This window comes from Scomber japonicus, chromosome 10 (genome assembly GCF_027409825.1).
Source record: "Scomber japonicus isolate fScoJap1 chromosome 10, fScoJap1.pri, whole genome shotgun sequence".
Lineage (NCBI taxonomy): Eukaryota > Metazoa > Chordata > Actinopteri > Scombriformes > Scombridae > Scomber > Scomber japonicus.
The window spans coordinates 14,587,681-14,604,069 of record NC_070587.1 but is presented as its reverse complement, the minus strand read 5'-3'; the positions used below and the strand labels follow the sequence as shown (position 1 = coordinate 14,604,069).

General features: G+C 38.6%; 2 protein-coding genes across 2 annotated transcripts; one reads left to right on the top strand and one right to left on the bottom strand.

Annotated features, from left to right (window-relative positions):
- Nucleotides 1-1,105: 1,105 nt before the first annotated feature.
- On the top strand, nt 1,106-11,057 carry LOC128366836 (CUB domain-containing protein 1-like). The gene is made up of 9 exons (XM_053327604.1): nt 1,106-1,151; nt 3,184-3,393; nt 3,492-3,854; nt 3,948-4,316; nt 6,375-6,572; nt 7,556-7,924; nt 8,020-8,376; nt 9,138-9,225; nt 10,314-11,057. Exons 1-9 carry the CDS (start codon nt 1,106-1,108, stop codon nt 10,762-10,764), a joined length of 2,451 nt encoding a protein of 816 aa, XP_053183579.1. The 3' UTR covers nt 10,765-11,057.
- Nucleotides 11,058-13,255: 2,198 nt separating this feature from the next.
- Nucleotides 13,256-14,598, bottom strand: clec3ba (C-type lectin domain family 3, member Ba). The gene is made up of 3 exons (XM_053327575.1): nt 14,305-14,598; nt 14,076-14,174; nt 13,256-13,820 (listed from the first exon to the last, which is right to left on the bottom strand). The coding sequence occupies exons 1-3, from the start codon at nt 14,399-14,401 to the stop codon at nt 13,420-13,422; spliced, it is 597 nt and encodes a 198-aa protein (XP_053183550.1). The 5' UTR covers nt 14,402-14,598; the 3' UTR covers nt 13,256-13,419.
- Between the last annotated feature and the right edge of the window lie 1,791 nt (nt 14,599-16,389).

Below are 16,389 nucleotides of genomic sequence, written 5' to 3'. Positions count from 1 at the left end.
CGTGCTTCTTTGTATTCATGTTCCAACGGTTTCAATAAAATTGATTATAGGTTGTATTTCAGTTCTCTATGACCTGTTCTCTGTAGCATATATCAATTTGGATTTTACTGTATTTCAAGTGAATGCTTGTCAGCTTGTCATCCAAATGAGAAGATTTTTGGAAAATCTGGAGGATTTTTTAGGTGCAAGATTCACCATTAATTTACGGCCATAACTCATTTTTTTCTGCTCCCTTCATTGTTGTCTTCGGTTAGATTGCTGCTGAGTAAAGTTTGAAGAAAATACATTAATCATATATTTTATAAATGCATTTGCTCTTTTGAGGTGAATGGTATTATCAGTAAAATGTGTTTAAATACAAAGTAATAGAACAAAATGAAAATGGCCCTTTTCAGGGAGTTAAATTATTGGAAGCAGTCATTTGAATAATAAGCAGTATTATTATCATAATGCAGGTCCAAGCGGTGCAAGCTCTGAATATTTTATGTAGGCTACTCTACAGATGAGTAGTTTAATATGAAAATGAAAATGCACCATGATTCAAGCGTGTTTAACTTTCAGGGAGAGGTTATCTCTCTTCTGTCATGATTACAATTCTGGAGAAGTGGTCGGAGGTGTTTACATGGTCAACATTACTATAACTGCCATAGAGCTTGAGGGTAAAGTGCAGATCATTTGGCATTTTCCGCGATTTTATCAATTTAACTTCTCAGCATATCTGTTTACGTCCTGCTGAGACTTGTTTGAGTTATTTACCCTGAAACAGGAGCATTCAATATGCCTGCCAGGAATAATCATTTGAAGAGGATCAATGTTTGTGTAAAAATAAAAACTGAAAGACCAGAGACTTCGAGTGTCTCCAGAGACCAGGCATATTCTTCCTGTGAATCTCTGCAATTAAAAAATAGCCTACATTAGAAGAACTTTAATTCTTAGGTTTCACCGTAATATTTATATTATATTAGTATTATATAATTATTATATTATTATAATGTCAGTCTCTTTGTATTTGTTGCATTTAAATTGAGTTTTCAGTGTATCATGGATGATATAACAATGGATGTATTGTGGTTTTAACACATGAATGAACTTTGCACCTGGCAAAATGGCCGACCTGACCACGCCTTTATATGACCAGGTGTGTCCTCGCCGTTGGCGCACACACACACACACACACACACACACTCACACACACACACACACACACACACAGGAAGTGGAAGATTTGCTGTATGTCTCACCATTTAGGGAGTTGAGCCTCACGTAGAAACAACAGGAAAATGTGGCGCAGGAGGGTGGTAGTTGTGGACAAGAAAGCCTTGAAATAATGCGCAGATCTACATCGATTTCCACCCGGATCGAAGTTATAGAGCTAAACTGTGTGACAGCATGTCTTCATCAACAACCAGAGTCTCTCTACAGATCCTCTTCTCTCTTACTTTCATTGTCTTTACTGTATCAGGTAAGTCTACTCTTCATTTTCTTCATTTAAAACTATGGCTTGTAGGTTTGTCAACGAGCTTTTTTTTCTCACTGTGACTATCAACTTATTGTTAACAAAGAAAGACGATAGTAAAATGTTCTTTTACTATACTTTACCAAAACATGTCTTTATGTTCGTTTAATAAAGAGGAGAAGGTTGTAGTGAGGAGCCACAGCCCGCAGCGATTGCTCTGTGTTTACAAAGAGGCGTTCAGGTGCACTGTAGGTCAGCCACAGGTTGGAAGAGATTTCAGAGACTTCAGGTCACGTTTAGATAAATTGGGACACTTTTGGTGGTTTACCAAGAAGTGTTACTTTTAGAACCTGTTATGGATCTCTGTTATATTTCAATAAAGAAAATAGGGTTGCCTAGTAAAATATTTGAGAAACGCTGGACCTTCAAATACATCAATAACCCCTATACGTCACTAATTGAATAGTTAGGTTATGCGAACTGATAAAAAATATTTGATAATTTAAAAAACAAACAAACATGAGTTGCTCTGTAAACTGACAGGGTGGCACAGAAATAGCACAAGTCATGATTTTATGGCACCTGGTAGCCTAGAAACCGCTTCACTTGATGCCATGTGAACCAGCTTGCTAGGCAGCAATTTTGTTAACCTCATGACATTACACAATTATTTTTTTTCTTGTTAACACCGACCTCAGATATGTTTAATTTTATTTTTTTATGTAGGCAAGGTTTGAAAAAGTTTAAAACCATTTAATTGTCTGTACAGCTCATTGTTTTATATTCGTTTTGAAGAGAGTATTGGGCCCCAGTTGTTGAATAAATCTGTTAATCATGTTCGAATGTAATCTTTAAATTGATGCTGTCAGACCAAACACTTTCTGCAAAGCTGCATCCTTAATCATTCAATGTGTTTTTCATTAAATAATAAGATAAAAATCTGTATGAAATAAGTTTGACTAAAATGACAAAAAAAAATATTGGTTTCAGATCGACTAGACTGACTGAAATGTTCAATATAATCTGATGGCTAAAATACTATACTATACTATTAGACTATACTAAGGTTGACTAAACATGATTTAGCCTACAAAAAAACGAGAAGCACATTTAACACGAATAAAATAGCTGACAAAATCAACCAGAAAGCTGTGAAATGTTGGTGAGGTGGAGGATTATTTTAAGGAATAGAAAGCACTATTCTTCAAATCACATTGTTGAATTATAATTGTAAGCTGTTGTTATTATGCTATTCACTGTGTTGATTATTTGTTGGATGAGTGTATTGATTAGTCCTGTCAGAGTAAATTAAGTTTTTAGACAGGATCAAGATGAGAACAAAACTGAAAGAAGAAGGGCTCTGTGTAGAATCATTTTTTTAATCTTTTTTCCTGTTGTTTACTCAACAAAGACTCATCATTCAAAAGCTTCACGGAGCCTGGCTGATGTGTCGTGTTAAATTAAAGGTTGTGTCCCTTTGTCCACTTTAGAATTTTCTTTAGATATAGAAAGAATTCAGTCTAAACCAGGATATGTGAGACAATAGAATCAAGCAGCACGTAGCCGAACATGGCTGTGTTTGCTCAGCACAGGCCTGATTAGTCATGATGTGAAGTGAAGCCAAGCTGTCAGCATTAGTCATATCAACAGTGAGTGCCGGTATGTGTCTATCTTCCATTTTCTCTTTATCAAGTTGTTCTTTCTGTGTTTTTTGTTTTTTTATTCAGGTGTCGAGAAGCAGACTGTCATCCCTGACCGAGGCACCACCCTCAGCATCAGCAGTAGTCAGGTCAAAGGGTGCAAAGTGTGCACAGTGGCTGAACGCACACGACAATGTAGTACATCTGTGCTATTAAAAGATAATGCTCCTGCCTCATTGGAGTTTGAGTGCTCCCGACCTCAAGATGTTTTCAGCGTGGAGATTGTACGAAATATAGGTAAGAGGTTTTTCGTCTCTTCTCTGGTTATCTTGTAAAGTAATAAAATAATTTTACAGAGCTTATATGCATGGACTTATGTGAAAATGTCTTCTCAGAATGTACCACAAAGTCGTGCAACGGTCACATCATCCAGGCTGACTCCAGCTCGCTTCCTTTGCTTGATTTTAAGCGCAAGTTCACCTGGAACCTGAAAGCTTCTGGACCAAAAGCAATACAAATAGACTTCACCAAGACAGGTTTGACACAGGTTAATCCATCTGTGACCTGCCCAGATAGACACACCTATACCCTCCAGGCCTTTGAGCGTACAGGCAATGTGACTTTAGGGAAATACTGCAGGACAGGTACTATCACCAGTGCTCAGATACTGGATCAAGGGAGCTTTTCTGTGGAGGTCCCAGCAGGTCAGAAGCTACAAAATGTCCAGTTTGATGTGTCTGTCGGGGAGGAGATCAAGTGTAAGTTTAGATTTTGGCGTCCTACTAACATCTTCTCTGTCTCGTGTGTCAAAGATTGAATGATTTGACAGTTTGTGTTTTTTGCCCTTCTAGCTCTTGCCAAAATTAAACTGACTTTACCACAAGGGACGTCGTCTTCAGAGTTGTTCTCGCCAAACTACCCTGACAGTTTTCCTGACGACGACGTGATGGAGTGGTGCTTTCAAGTCCCAGCCAAACAAACAGCATTTGTTCAGTTCCTGAACCTCACACAGCCACGTTGTCTGAAGAAGGCGACTGCAGTGGAGTACCACGGCAAAGGCAGAGTGGCGATGGTGCGGAGTCTGATGGAGACCCAGCCAACCCAGAATCAGGGGGACTTCTCCCTGATGTTGAGGAACTGCGAGATGGACAGGAGAAGAGGCGGTTCTCCTGGACTCTCCCTAAGCATCAAGGTGTCTTCTTCAAGAACAAATTCACCAGGTGTGTTTCTCATCGTCTGCACTTGATGATGCTCTTTGGTCTTGGTACCGTTGGGGCTTGGCAATACAAACTAAATCAAATATCACAATATTTTTCACCAAATACCTTGATTTCGATATTGCTGTAATACTGTAGGGATGGCTATTGGAGCTTTCACAAAATATTTACACAATGAGGTTTTTGATCAATTCTAAACAGTAATGTTTATAATAACTAAAAGGGTAAAGACAAATAAGACATCATTTTAAAACCAGAAGAAGACAAGACTTATGTCATATCACCATATACAAAATCTGAAGAAGATTTAGCCTTACATTACAATATCAATGCAATATCTATAGCCCTATGTCACAGCTTTTGATAGAAAATGTTACCACTGCCAAGAGGGTTTTGTATTCAGCCCAATGACATTTGGTTTGTTTATGTGCGTTGTTATGATATGGGATTATTAGATTGACACTAAGGTATAAAACAGTTTTGATGTGGAGATCACAGATGACAGAGTGATGAATCTTTCTCTTTACTCATTGCATTCCAGCACGGAGAAGGACACATGGTCGTTCTGCCAGGCAACAAACCGTTTCAGCTTTTATACTGTAACCCCCAGTGGCAATTTGATTAAGACAGGTACCAAAGTAATAAAGTACAGAAACCCCCCCAAGAATAACCTTTGCTGACCCCCTACTTGATCAGAAACAGTCAGTTTTGCTACCAGGTGTCTTGTCTGATTTAAGAAAATGCCTGAGGCTTAGGCGTTTACAGCAGTTAAGACAAACAAGACACAAAATCCCTCACATTGGTTTAAAAGTAATTTAACTGATGTTTAAAGCTGTACTAATCAATGTTTTTTATATTAATAATGTATCAGATGGACGCAATGTGAAAAGTGTAATTCCTTGTGACAACACTTGAGTCGTCTCAGCTCTTCTAGCATATTAGTGCCTTTTAGCTTGTTTTGGTTTTACAGCCCACAACTTAACTGTTTTCATTCACTCTCTCTTCTCTCATTTGCGTTCTAGGCCACAGAACAACCAAAAAAAAGCTCTAAAAGCCATATGCTACCTGTTCCAGTACCAAATCACAAAGACAAAGTTAGCATTAGCAACCAACTGGTGAATATAGTGGAGCATTTAGCAGCTACAGACAAAGCTCAAAGGAGAGTATCAGAGTTAAATTAATCAGTTTACTCCAAATTAATGCTAATGTTGCACTGGATGTGTATAGGCTATTATTAATCAGTTGATGATATCTCAGTGTTGTTTTTGAAGCTTGTTCTCCTGCCAAAAAATGTGTCATTGCAGCTGTTTTTTTAAAGTCAGATTTACATTAGCTGTTTGGTCTATTAGTCTCTCAGAAATTATGACAATTTACCAGTGCTGGGTGTTTTATGTCGAGATTTCTTACTTAATCTGATCAACCGCTATATAGCACAGCATTATGAATTTCAGAAAGATATAAAAATGAAAAAGTAGACTATTTGAAGTTGTGTTGAGCAGATTTTAGGTGTGTTTTACCTGTTAACACTTTTTAGCCATGAATAGATACATTTAGTGTTGATCAATTAGATCTATCAATGGATATTTCAGTGCTGATCTACATCAAAGCCAAAGCTGCTTGGAGGATTATTTGGTGTTGGTATAAGTTTTGCTGTTTAGATGATGAATGATGTTGCCTCTACATGTCGCAGCAGGCTTGTTCTTAGAATATACAGATCATCTCGATTACATGTTACAACAGGGGTGCATGTCCATTACTCGTGGGGGATTGATAACAGTTCCGTTTTTTTGGACAGCTTTTGTAAGGGTGAGTAATGAAAAAGTGACTTAAACAAGTGGGCTTCATATCTGAGCCCCCAGGTTAGGGGAGCTCTGAGATTGCGTCACTGCTGAGTCATTAATGACGCCGCAGCACATTACAGGAAACCCTTCCTTTAGTGGGAATCACCCACTACTCAGCTTAAAATCCCTGTTTGATGTGATTGTGAAAAATTGATTTCAGCTGATTCACATGTGTGTCCATAAAAGAGTTGCTCATGCCTGGCTGCACTGTTTCCTATAGTGTCATGTAGTGTGGACCTGAGGGCACAGAGGGGTCTTTCACTTCACATTGAGAAGCTGAGACCGGCCTCTGACTGCGAGATGAAGATGAACTCTGTGGTGAAGGAGAGGATCACAGTGCCATCAGACAGTGTTACTCAGCTCTCTTTCCAGGACTGCTTCCCTGAAGACTTGGACATCACCGCCATGAAAGTCATAGGTAAATCCAACAGAAAGCCTGTTGAGCACTTCTTGGGAAATTGCGTATTTTTAGAGCCCCAAGTCTTGTTTAGAGACAGAATTTGAATGTCACAATCATTAGTTAGTGGACTTTCTAGATATTGGTATTCTAATATGGATACACACAACATACTTCTTAAATTAAAGAAGTAAGCTTCTTTAGAACTGCACCATAGATGAATGTAAAGTGAAATGAACATGATTTCTGCATTGGCAAGATTGGGAGATTTCTTTTTTCAGTAGAAAGTAACAGAACCAAACATTTTAATTAAAGCAAATAAGAACAGATTTGATGTCCATAATAATTACAATAATAATATTGATAATACATTCAATTTGTACTATCACTTTTCATTCACAGTGAATATCAAAGTAAAACATGGGAAACATTAATGTTACTAACCTCAGAGTTGTTTATTGGCTATTTTTGTATGTTTCAAATTGACTAACCATCATGAAGTGACCTTTTTTATTTAAAGCTACACAAATGAATCTTTTTAGATTAACCATCCAATGACGATGGGTATTTATTCCCTTCTCCCTAAATAACAGACACTCTATAGTTTACTCAATAGTGAGCAGTAAATTGAGATTTCAGACACTTACTAACTCATATATTGTTAGCAGAAAGTAGCATACATGTCATACATGTTACATGTCAAATACTACTTTTTTCGTTTCGTTGTGGAATTTTTGAAGGAACTATCTAGTGGATAAATTTACATGTGTATATAGTGCACTATAGGAAAAAGGAAGTGATTTTGACACGACCTGCTGTATGTGTAACGTATGTTCACTGTATTAACTTCATAAGGTGATAGTGTGTCAGTGTTGGGTTTACAGCTTGTTCCACTTCTGCCAAGTGTTGGAGGATTATGGTTCCTAATGAAGGCAGAAATTTTAACTCACTTTTAAAGCTTAATGTAAAAGACCTCCATTAACATGTTTCTCACATTGTCCCAGAATGTAGTCAACTTAAAGACTGCCCGAAGTCTCCAGTGTACCTCTCAGTGCCTTCACTGCCGAGCTGCCTTCCCGCCAATCTGAGCAGTGTGACCTGGCACCTCCGTCCTCCTGAGCACGGCACTGTGGAGCTGGCCTGTCCCAAAGTACCTCTCAAACAGTCCCTACCTGGCCAGCCATGCAATGAGAGCATCATTAAACTGACAGAAGATGATGGAACTACTATTGGACAGTTTTGCCCTCAGGGAACCATTAAGAAGGTCCAAATCCACACTAACGTTTCAGTCACTGTGTTCAGAGCCGGGGGCAAAGCACTGACGCCGTCTTACAAGCCTTTGCTGACTGCCAGTTTGAAAAAAGAGATAACAGGTAACAAGAAGATTAAATTCAAGATGTGTTTTAAATCATAATTCCTGAACGATCCTTTTTCACTGATGTTTAATTTTCTTTTCTTTCAAACACAGAAAGGTACATATTCACTGTATCTCCAATGAAAGACACTCCCGTCCTTTTGGCTACTCCTGGTTGGCCGATTGGGATGAAGCCATACTCCACCGTCTCCTGGATTGTCAATGTTCCCTCGAAGATGGAGGCGAACCTCATGTTTGCCAACCTCAGTCAGCCCAAGTGCAGCAACCGCCACACCAACATCAGGGTGCAGCGAGTTGGCAGCGTGGAAGAGGACTACAGCCGCAGGGAGGACGAGGAGGCTAAGGGCGAGATCAGCGTCTCAGAGAGTTTCTACCTCAACATGTCCAACTGCATGCCTGAAAGAGGAGACTTCAGCGTCATCACCAAGATCACCCTCCAGAAGAGCCAGAGTGAGTATGAGAAGCTGGATTGTTTGGACTGGAAGATTTAATGGATAACACATGCTTTGTTGACTTTTGTTAAACCCCAACTCAAATTTTTTTATTTGTACCTCTAACAGAAATTGCTGTTAACTCTCCAGGATCTAGTCTCATTTTGGTTCATTTTTGCCGATGTCTATGTTTGTCTTTGTTTGGCACATTTTAAACTGGGCATGGCATCCTTTTTCGCAGCATAAGCTTGACTCTAAGTCTAACTCATCATTTTGTCAATCAAACAAACTATGAACCCCGCAGGAACCAAATTTACAAGAGAAATGACACAAGTGCCCATAAAAATGTATACATTTTGAGTGAAAAACACTCAAAAATATTATTACAGAATAGTTCATGGTTGTAAAAAACATTGTTCCATAATTCCCGGTTTAAAACATGTGTATCAAATAATGTTTGATGGTCTATTGACATAAATAAGATGCTGTATGATAGCCTCACATCAGCATTTTCAGTTGGTTTTCTCAGCTTTTCTCAACATGATATATAAATAAAGTTATACCACTATAATTAAAATATGGTCAGTGTATCCACTGATGATTAAGCAGATTTCAGACAGTTTTAAAACTGTAATAAAAGCTTCTAACGTTGCCATTTTGAAGGGAATAGAACTTTCTTTTTCAATTATGCAGAGATCAATTTAGCAACATAGCGAGTTAATGTTGTTTAAGACAGAAAAGATTAAATTAAACACTGTATCCGTTTCCTCTCTCATGCAGACCTGCTTATGATCATCATCCTGTGTGTAGTCGCTGTTCTGTTGGTCATTTTTATCATTGTGCTGGTGGTGGTCCTTGTGGTGGTAAGGTGAGTACACCTGTTTTATTATTCAAGGTTTATTATTATTCTTCATACGTGTTTTAAACTCTTTGAAATTACTGTTAAATGAATCATGAAATCACCAAAGAAAGAAACAGCAGCATCTTACAAACTCTACAGTCTCCAGCTCATTTTCTACCTTCAATTAAAATCCTCTCAAGGAGCTTTTATTAAGTGAATAACTGATTATTGGTTACATTAAAAAGAGATTACCAAATTAAGAATCACATGAATAAATCGTGTAAAATGTGTAAGGGAACCAATCATCTGTGAAATAATTAAAGAAATCCTTAAAACTAAACTCATTATTATGAAATGTTGCTTCATCATCAGTTTTATTGAATTCATTTATATTATATTATTTAAAATGGCACTTTCCCCAATAACACATAATTAACTTTACATTATTACACAAAAAAGTGTTATTAAAGTGAATAAAAACAGGGTAAACTGTGACAGTAGTGTTGCCATTGCTTCGTCACTTTCTTGTAAATTGACCATTTGCACGGTGCAGATTTAAACATTAACAGTTCAGTTCTTATAAATTGCTTCAAAAGTAAGTGGGTTAGCAAAATACCAGAGCAGCAGACTGATTATAAATTGTACCTGAGTTTCTCCTGCTTTGACAAGTCAAGTCAAGTCTGCTGTGAAAAAGGTTCTGTTGCCCCTCTCTTGAGCAACAAGTGGTAACATATATATCCAGATAGCTCCTGAAGCCAGAGTAGCAACATAATGCCAAAATCATTCCGAATCAGCCAACTTCAGACTAGTGTTAATGAGTAACCTATCATCTAATTAACCTGAAAAATCTGTCAGCAGCGTGGTCATGACAGTTTTCATATATAAATGTAATAAGTATTCAGAAACAAAATCAGAAAAAAGTAAACATTAATAAAACTGAATTCCAATAAAACTGTTGCTATAAACACCAGAGTTGAGTTTTAATATTTTTCTTTAACAGGTGATTATTCATCTGTATATTTTACTCATCTCATCAGTGTGATTATATTTCATAATATCTCCATACATGTAATGCTGTTTGTAACTCTGAGGCTTTTTTCTCTGCTGCCAAACAGGAAGAAGAAGAAGAAGCTGGATCATCAGGTCTCCATCTATAATCCCAACGGCACAAGTTTCCTGCCAGGACAAAACGGCTTCCCTAAATCGCGTGAAGACAACGAGTCTCACGTGTATGCCGCCATCGAGGACACGCTGGTCTACACGCACCTCCTGAAGAAGGGGGCAGAGATGGGTGTCTATGGAGAGTTCGACACATACCGGCCCTTCGCGGGGCAAACAGACTCACAGAAGCCACTGTTCTCTAAAGACAGCGAAGCCGACAACGCAGATGTCGGGGTTTACCGGTCGTTTCGGTTTTCAGCTCAACAGGGTCCTCCGCTTCCTAACAGGCCTCCAAGCCACACCCAAACCGTGGTGGACAATGAGATTTACCAGACTGAGGTCCCAAGCCAGGAGGGACTTCCTCTGAAGCTGGGACCGCGGCTGGACCCAGAAGGAGGGAACTGAGTAAGAGATTGGATTCAGCTCTCTGCTTATCACTTGACCTACTTGAACTTTAAGTTGTTGATTCCCTGGCATCTGTGTGATTACCTGCTGTTCAGCCTTGCAAGAAGCCTTATTTCTCTCTCTTCAGCGTAGTTTTGCACCAAAGCCAGACCCACAAAATAACCCTGTTCAGACCTGCTTGCAACTGTTACCTTGTTTCATCTGTGATGAGGCCGCTTTTGTCTGAAAGCAGTACGTAATCATACCATTTTATACCAGTTTAAGAGCTTAAGTTAACTCTAACTTTTTCCTTTGAGAAAATGTATGTACTTCTGGACATTTTATGGATGCTTGTTGAGAAGCAAACCTGTGCGGTGTTTACATGTTTTTCAATCTTCCATTTTCATCATGAAACTGTTGAAAAGGGAGGACTCCACTGCTGTTGCAGCTCACTACACTTTTATAGCATCATCAGGACATGACGGCCTGATGACAGCTGGATTGCAGTGGATTGCAACAGCAGTGTGTGGGCACAGAGTCTTCCCTTTGCATTGTTTATCACTCTTGTTTTGTACTTGCTATCGATGCTTCTGGATGTCATTAAGCCAATAATGGTGCCTTACATAGATGCCATCACACTCCTAATGATACACCTTAAGGTCATAGATTATTATTAGTCTTTTTGGCCCATGAGAAAAACAAATTTAGTGTTTTTGTTCATTCTTGGACCTCTACTTTTGGCAATCTCAAGACTGATCTTCTGACTGTTTCATTGATTGCTAAATGATTGTTTTTGTCTGTCATGATGAATGAGAGTCACAAGTCAGAGACCATATTATATTTGAAATATTTTGTATGTTGAGGACCACAGACCATTCCTTCTGGACAACAAGGACACAGAACGAAAATCCTTATACTTAAGTGACATTAGTGCAGTCAGTGAGCAAAAAGTGACCAAAAATGTGCACCTTACCTTCTCAGTTTGTTTGTTGATAGACTGAACTTTGTTAATAGGTAGATTTTAAAGGCGAGATTGTAAGTTAGCTATAATTTAAGTCCTCAAAATGTTTTTATGTGAGAACCGACTCACTGGTTCTGTGTGGAACAACAAACCACATCCTTACTCAGTTACATTCAACCAAAGTTTAGTTTTTGTTTTCATAAGATTTTGTACATTTTCTGTTTCATGGCGTTACATAAAATAGCAACATAGAATATCAAAATATTTATACAGTGAATATTTGTTTTCAGAAAATCCATAGGTCTCATCTGAGGGAAAATTAGGTCAAAGGTTTACAATCAAACTCCTAGGAAACACTGAATCATTTGTTTGCGTCTTGTAAAGACACATTACCTCATACAGTTCAGGAACTGAACAGCAGAGGGAGACACAGCTCCCTTTCAAAGTTACTATAAATCCAGGCTCACTCCTGACCAATAAGGTTTCCTGAGACAATTGGAGACCGCTCTGAATGTTTTATTACAGCTCTGTAAAGTATGTCCATTCATGATTTACAGTTTGACTCATTAACACTGAGATTTAAAGGGTCTGAGATGAGGACATTTTGTCCACAAACTCTCAGCTGCTGACATCAGTGGATGTCCATCGTATCATGGAAACGTCTAAACATGTTGTTCTGATGTAACCTTTCCTTGTGTGTGACTAAACTATTTTATTTGCCAATGCAGACTGATGGGAAAAGTGTGGGTGGGTGGGTGCATCTACAATGAGTGCACACATGTGTCTATAAAAGTAGGACCAGGAAACCTCTGCAGGGTAAGATAATAAACTGTTTGGAAAATTGAAAAGGTTTTGTGTTTTCATGGGGGAGTTAACCTGTTAACCCTGTTTTTTCTGTTGATTTGGAGTCATTCCCCCACACATTTTCCTCTCTAGACTGTCAACTTACATACATACCCCTTGCCATAATGAAATATATATGTTACAGGTCTGATTCCTGGGCTCATTCATGGCCATAATGTTTATTATTTATTCAAAGAAACTCCAAAAACATGCCATTCATGTGCATTTGCTGATTATATTCAGTTTCATTAATTTGAGAAATCACTGAGACGAAGACAGCAACTTAAAAACAAGTTGTTAGTTTATTATTATCAGTTGGAACAGCTTGTTCTTGTTTTATGAGTTGTTACATAAGCATTTTTTCCCTCTGATGACCACCAGATTCATTCTATAACAGCTGAAGGGCAAGAACACAATGACAGAGTTGTAACTGCAGAGGCAGATTTATTAATGTAATATATTATAGAATATAAGCAGCATAATTCATGATTGCCACACAGTAAAAAGTAGTTTTTATTGTGTTAACTAGCAGATGATATACTCATAACAAAGACAAGCCATCCAGTGCTGTTTACCTCGCTGCCTGTTATCTGTAATGTTTGAGCACATGAGTCTATTGAATCAGCATGTATGTAAAAGAACCTCTGAACATCTCCCAGTGAGTTAAACTTGTACAACCACAAGTCCCAGACCTCTGTGTGGAGTCACTCGGATATGGATCAACATCTGAATGGCTTGGTCAAGAAAATGTGAGCTTAAGAAAGATGCAGCACATTATTCATTTTAATGTATTGCTGAATGTACCTGATGGCTGTCTTTTCTGCAAGCAGTGTTTATCTGCACAGATGGGTGTAAATGTCAGAAAGAAGGTTTCAGACTATATTGAACTCACACACGGATGCCTTTTCAGCTCGGCAGCTCTCATCAAACCATTTCCCATTGGCTGTAGTGGACAGTATGGCACAGTTGTGACTGCGCCCTCCGTCTGGCTGCAGGGTGATCTCTGTCTCCCAGTTCTTGAAGCGCACACCGGATCCTGACTGGTCCACCCACTGGCCTTCGGTCACCATGTCATTGATGCCCAGCCAGATGTGCTCCTCTGGGCCGATGCTCTGGCGGACGTAGCTGTAGAGCTGGTCGTTCTCGTCTCCTGTCAGAGGAGTGCCCAGGGTGCCTCCCTTGGCGATGCAGTCATCGCTGGCTGCGTGGAAGTTCTTCTTCACTGGATTAGCCAGGAAACACTTGCCGAGGATCTTGGTTCCTTTCAGACACACTGAAGTGGAGTTTAGAGAAGTCAGCTCTTATCAGGTGTCATTATTAATCTGGTGTTTCCAACCTGATTTTCAGTCTGCCAACCTATCTTCACTTTTCCTTTTTACATAACATCATGTGAGCAGTGTCATCAAATCCTACTTTCTTCTCTTGAGATCAATGTTTGTGAGTCTGTTCAAAACATTTTCTGGGGAAAAAACTGATGAATCAAAATCAAAATTTTACCTATGAAACAATTTATTTGCAAGAACAATACCTGTTTGCAAAGCTTGCTGCTCTTTCAACAAATTCAGCTCCAGAAGGATGTCATTGACCTGTTTCTTCAGTTCCTCAATTGCAGCATTGTTTGAAGAGTCTGTTAAATTATATAAAATAAAAAAAGTCAAAATATATTCAGAGACATAATTCTTCCTTCAAAAGTTATTCAGAGATTTAACAGCAAGGTCAGTCTTCATTTCAAATGTCAAGTGAATATCAAGTCCCACCTTTCTTGCCATTTCTTTTCTTTGGTGCTGTCTGCTGCTGTGTGCAGTGTGCCAGCAGAAGAAGACAAAACATCCAGCAAACCCTTCTCGCATCCATAATACTTTGGAGGGGAAAACCACTTAAAATCCACCGTAAATAAACCGTTTTAGTGCCGCACCACAAACGCTCCTCTCAGCTCTGAGTGCTGGCCAGAAACAGACTGTTATGCTTTACACGCCCGCAGTGGCGGCACAGAGTTGAACAAGGAAAACTTATCTCAGAGAGAACAAATGTTTTACAGATGTTTAACAGCCATGTTGTGCTGCTTTTTTTTGAAATGATGAAGAGAGATGGATGGTGCGCAGGACTGTGCAGCATTTAACGGGGCTCAGACAAGCATGACTTGGTTTCCACATGTGTAAGGTCACCAGTGTATTCGGGGAGGGCTTATCTGTGTGTGTGTATTTTGTCACAGTTCTTACACAAATGGTATAATCCATATATTTATCAAAAGTCAGCATCTGTTTTGTGCCACTTAAAAGCAACAACAAGTCATGAACAGTTTTTTATTTTGTTTCAATTTTTTTATTTCTTGCTGATTAGATTTGATTGTAATCTTTAGTTTATCGTTCAGGGGGTCTGTTGTGCCTCTACTGAGGGGCTCCAACAGGGCAGAGGTTGCCTGTTTTTGTTCTATTTTCAGAGCAACATCTGGTTCTCCTCAAAGCGGAGGAGTTTTGCACTCGAGTTTTATATAATGAAGAAATACTGTTGTGAAATCAGTATTTGTTTAGATTTAGTTATTCCCGTTAGACTACTCTTCACCAGAGCCTCAGTGACCTCAGCCAGAAGACAAAAAGATGACGGGTCTCTGATGATTTCAGTGTTCTTACCAACTAGACACACCTCACAGCCAAATAATGTATTACACTGATGCAATGCAAAGTTTCATCTCCAAACATTAGCAAACACACTCAGAACAGCTTTATGATTTCTTGCAAACCATTTAAATACTGACTACAAATTTCTCCTCATTATAAACAAAGACAAAACAGGAGGTGGTTTTATCAGTGTATTTGAAATCAAACATTTACAGAATAAATTAACAATAAAGCAGGTATAATAAGTAGTCTAATAAGATAACATTCGTTGAAAATAAAGTCATTTAAAATGTACAAAAGTTCAGGCAAAGGCAGCTTGTATACAGAAGTACATACAGAATAAGAATTCCCGTTCATGGTGTTTGCTGACACTCGAGCCTCTGATTCAGAGCTCCAGTCAGTAAAGACAGTGCAAGAGTCACAATTCAATATTCACTTAAATGCATAGTTAGTTTAGTTTAGTGCTTTCAGTGCAAAACTGTTCCAGCCGAGACAACAACACAGTGGCTTTCAACACTTTAAACCTTCCACAGAATAATGAAGATGTACGTAGTGTACAGCAGAGATGACAGGAGAGCAGACAGCGCCACTTTGTCTGCAGCTCCATGGAAGGCTGTTTTTAATTATGTGATGGTTCACACTGGTTTAGTGTAACTAACTAGTTTACTTGTTATTTTGGGGTATTTTTCTACATAAATGCATTTTGTCCCTTGCTACTTCTTTTTAAAATCTTATTTTACTCTTCTGTTTATGCTTTTACAGTCTTGTTGCTTTAAACTCTCTTCATAATTCTCTGTTACTGCAGCTGCTGCGTTCATAATACAAGTACAATCAGCTCGGGAGCCTAACGTGCTCTGTGCACATTTGTTCATTGCCCAGTGGACAGGAAGCACTTTAGATAAATACAAAGCCCTTTGCACTGTAGTCTTGCTGACACTCAAAGCAAAGCTCAGTATGTTTCAAACAGTACAGCTCCCACAGTATGCTGGTACATCCACCTGGGTATATTTCCTATATAATTGATCACTTTTAGGATACTCTTTCACAGCGAAAGACAATCAAAAACACTGAAAATATGTCAAAAATTCACAAGAACACACAAAGTTCACAAAACCACAAAATAAATCCAACAAAATGAAGAAAAGAACACAATAAAAGACACATCCTGAGGTAAAAAAAACAAACATGCAGGAATAAATTAAGTGTGCTTCATGTATTTGCAAA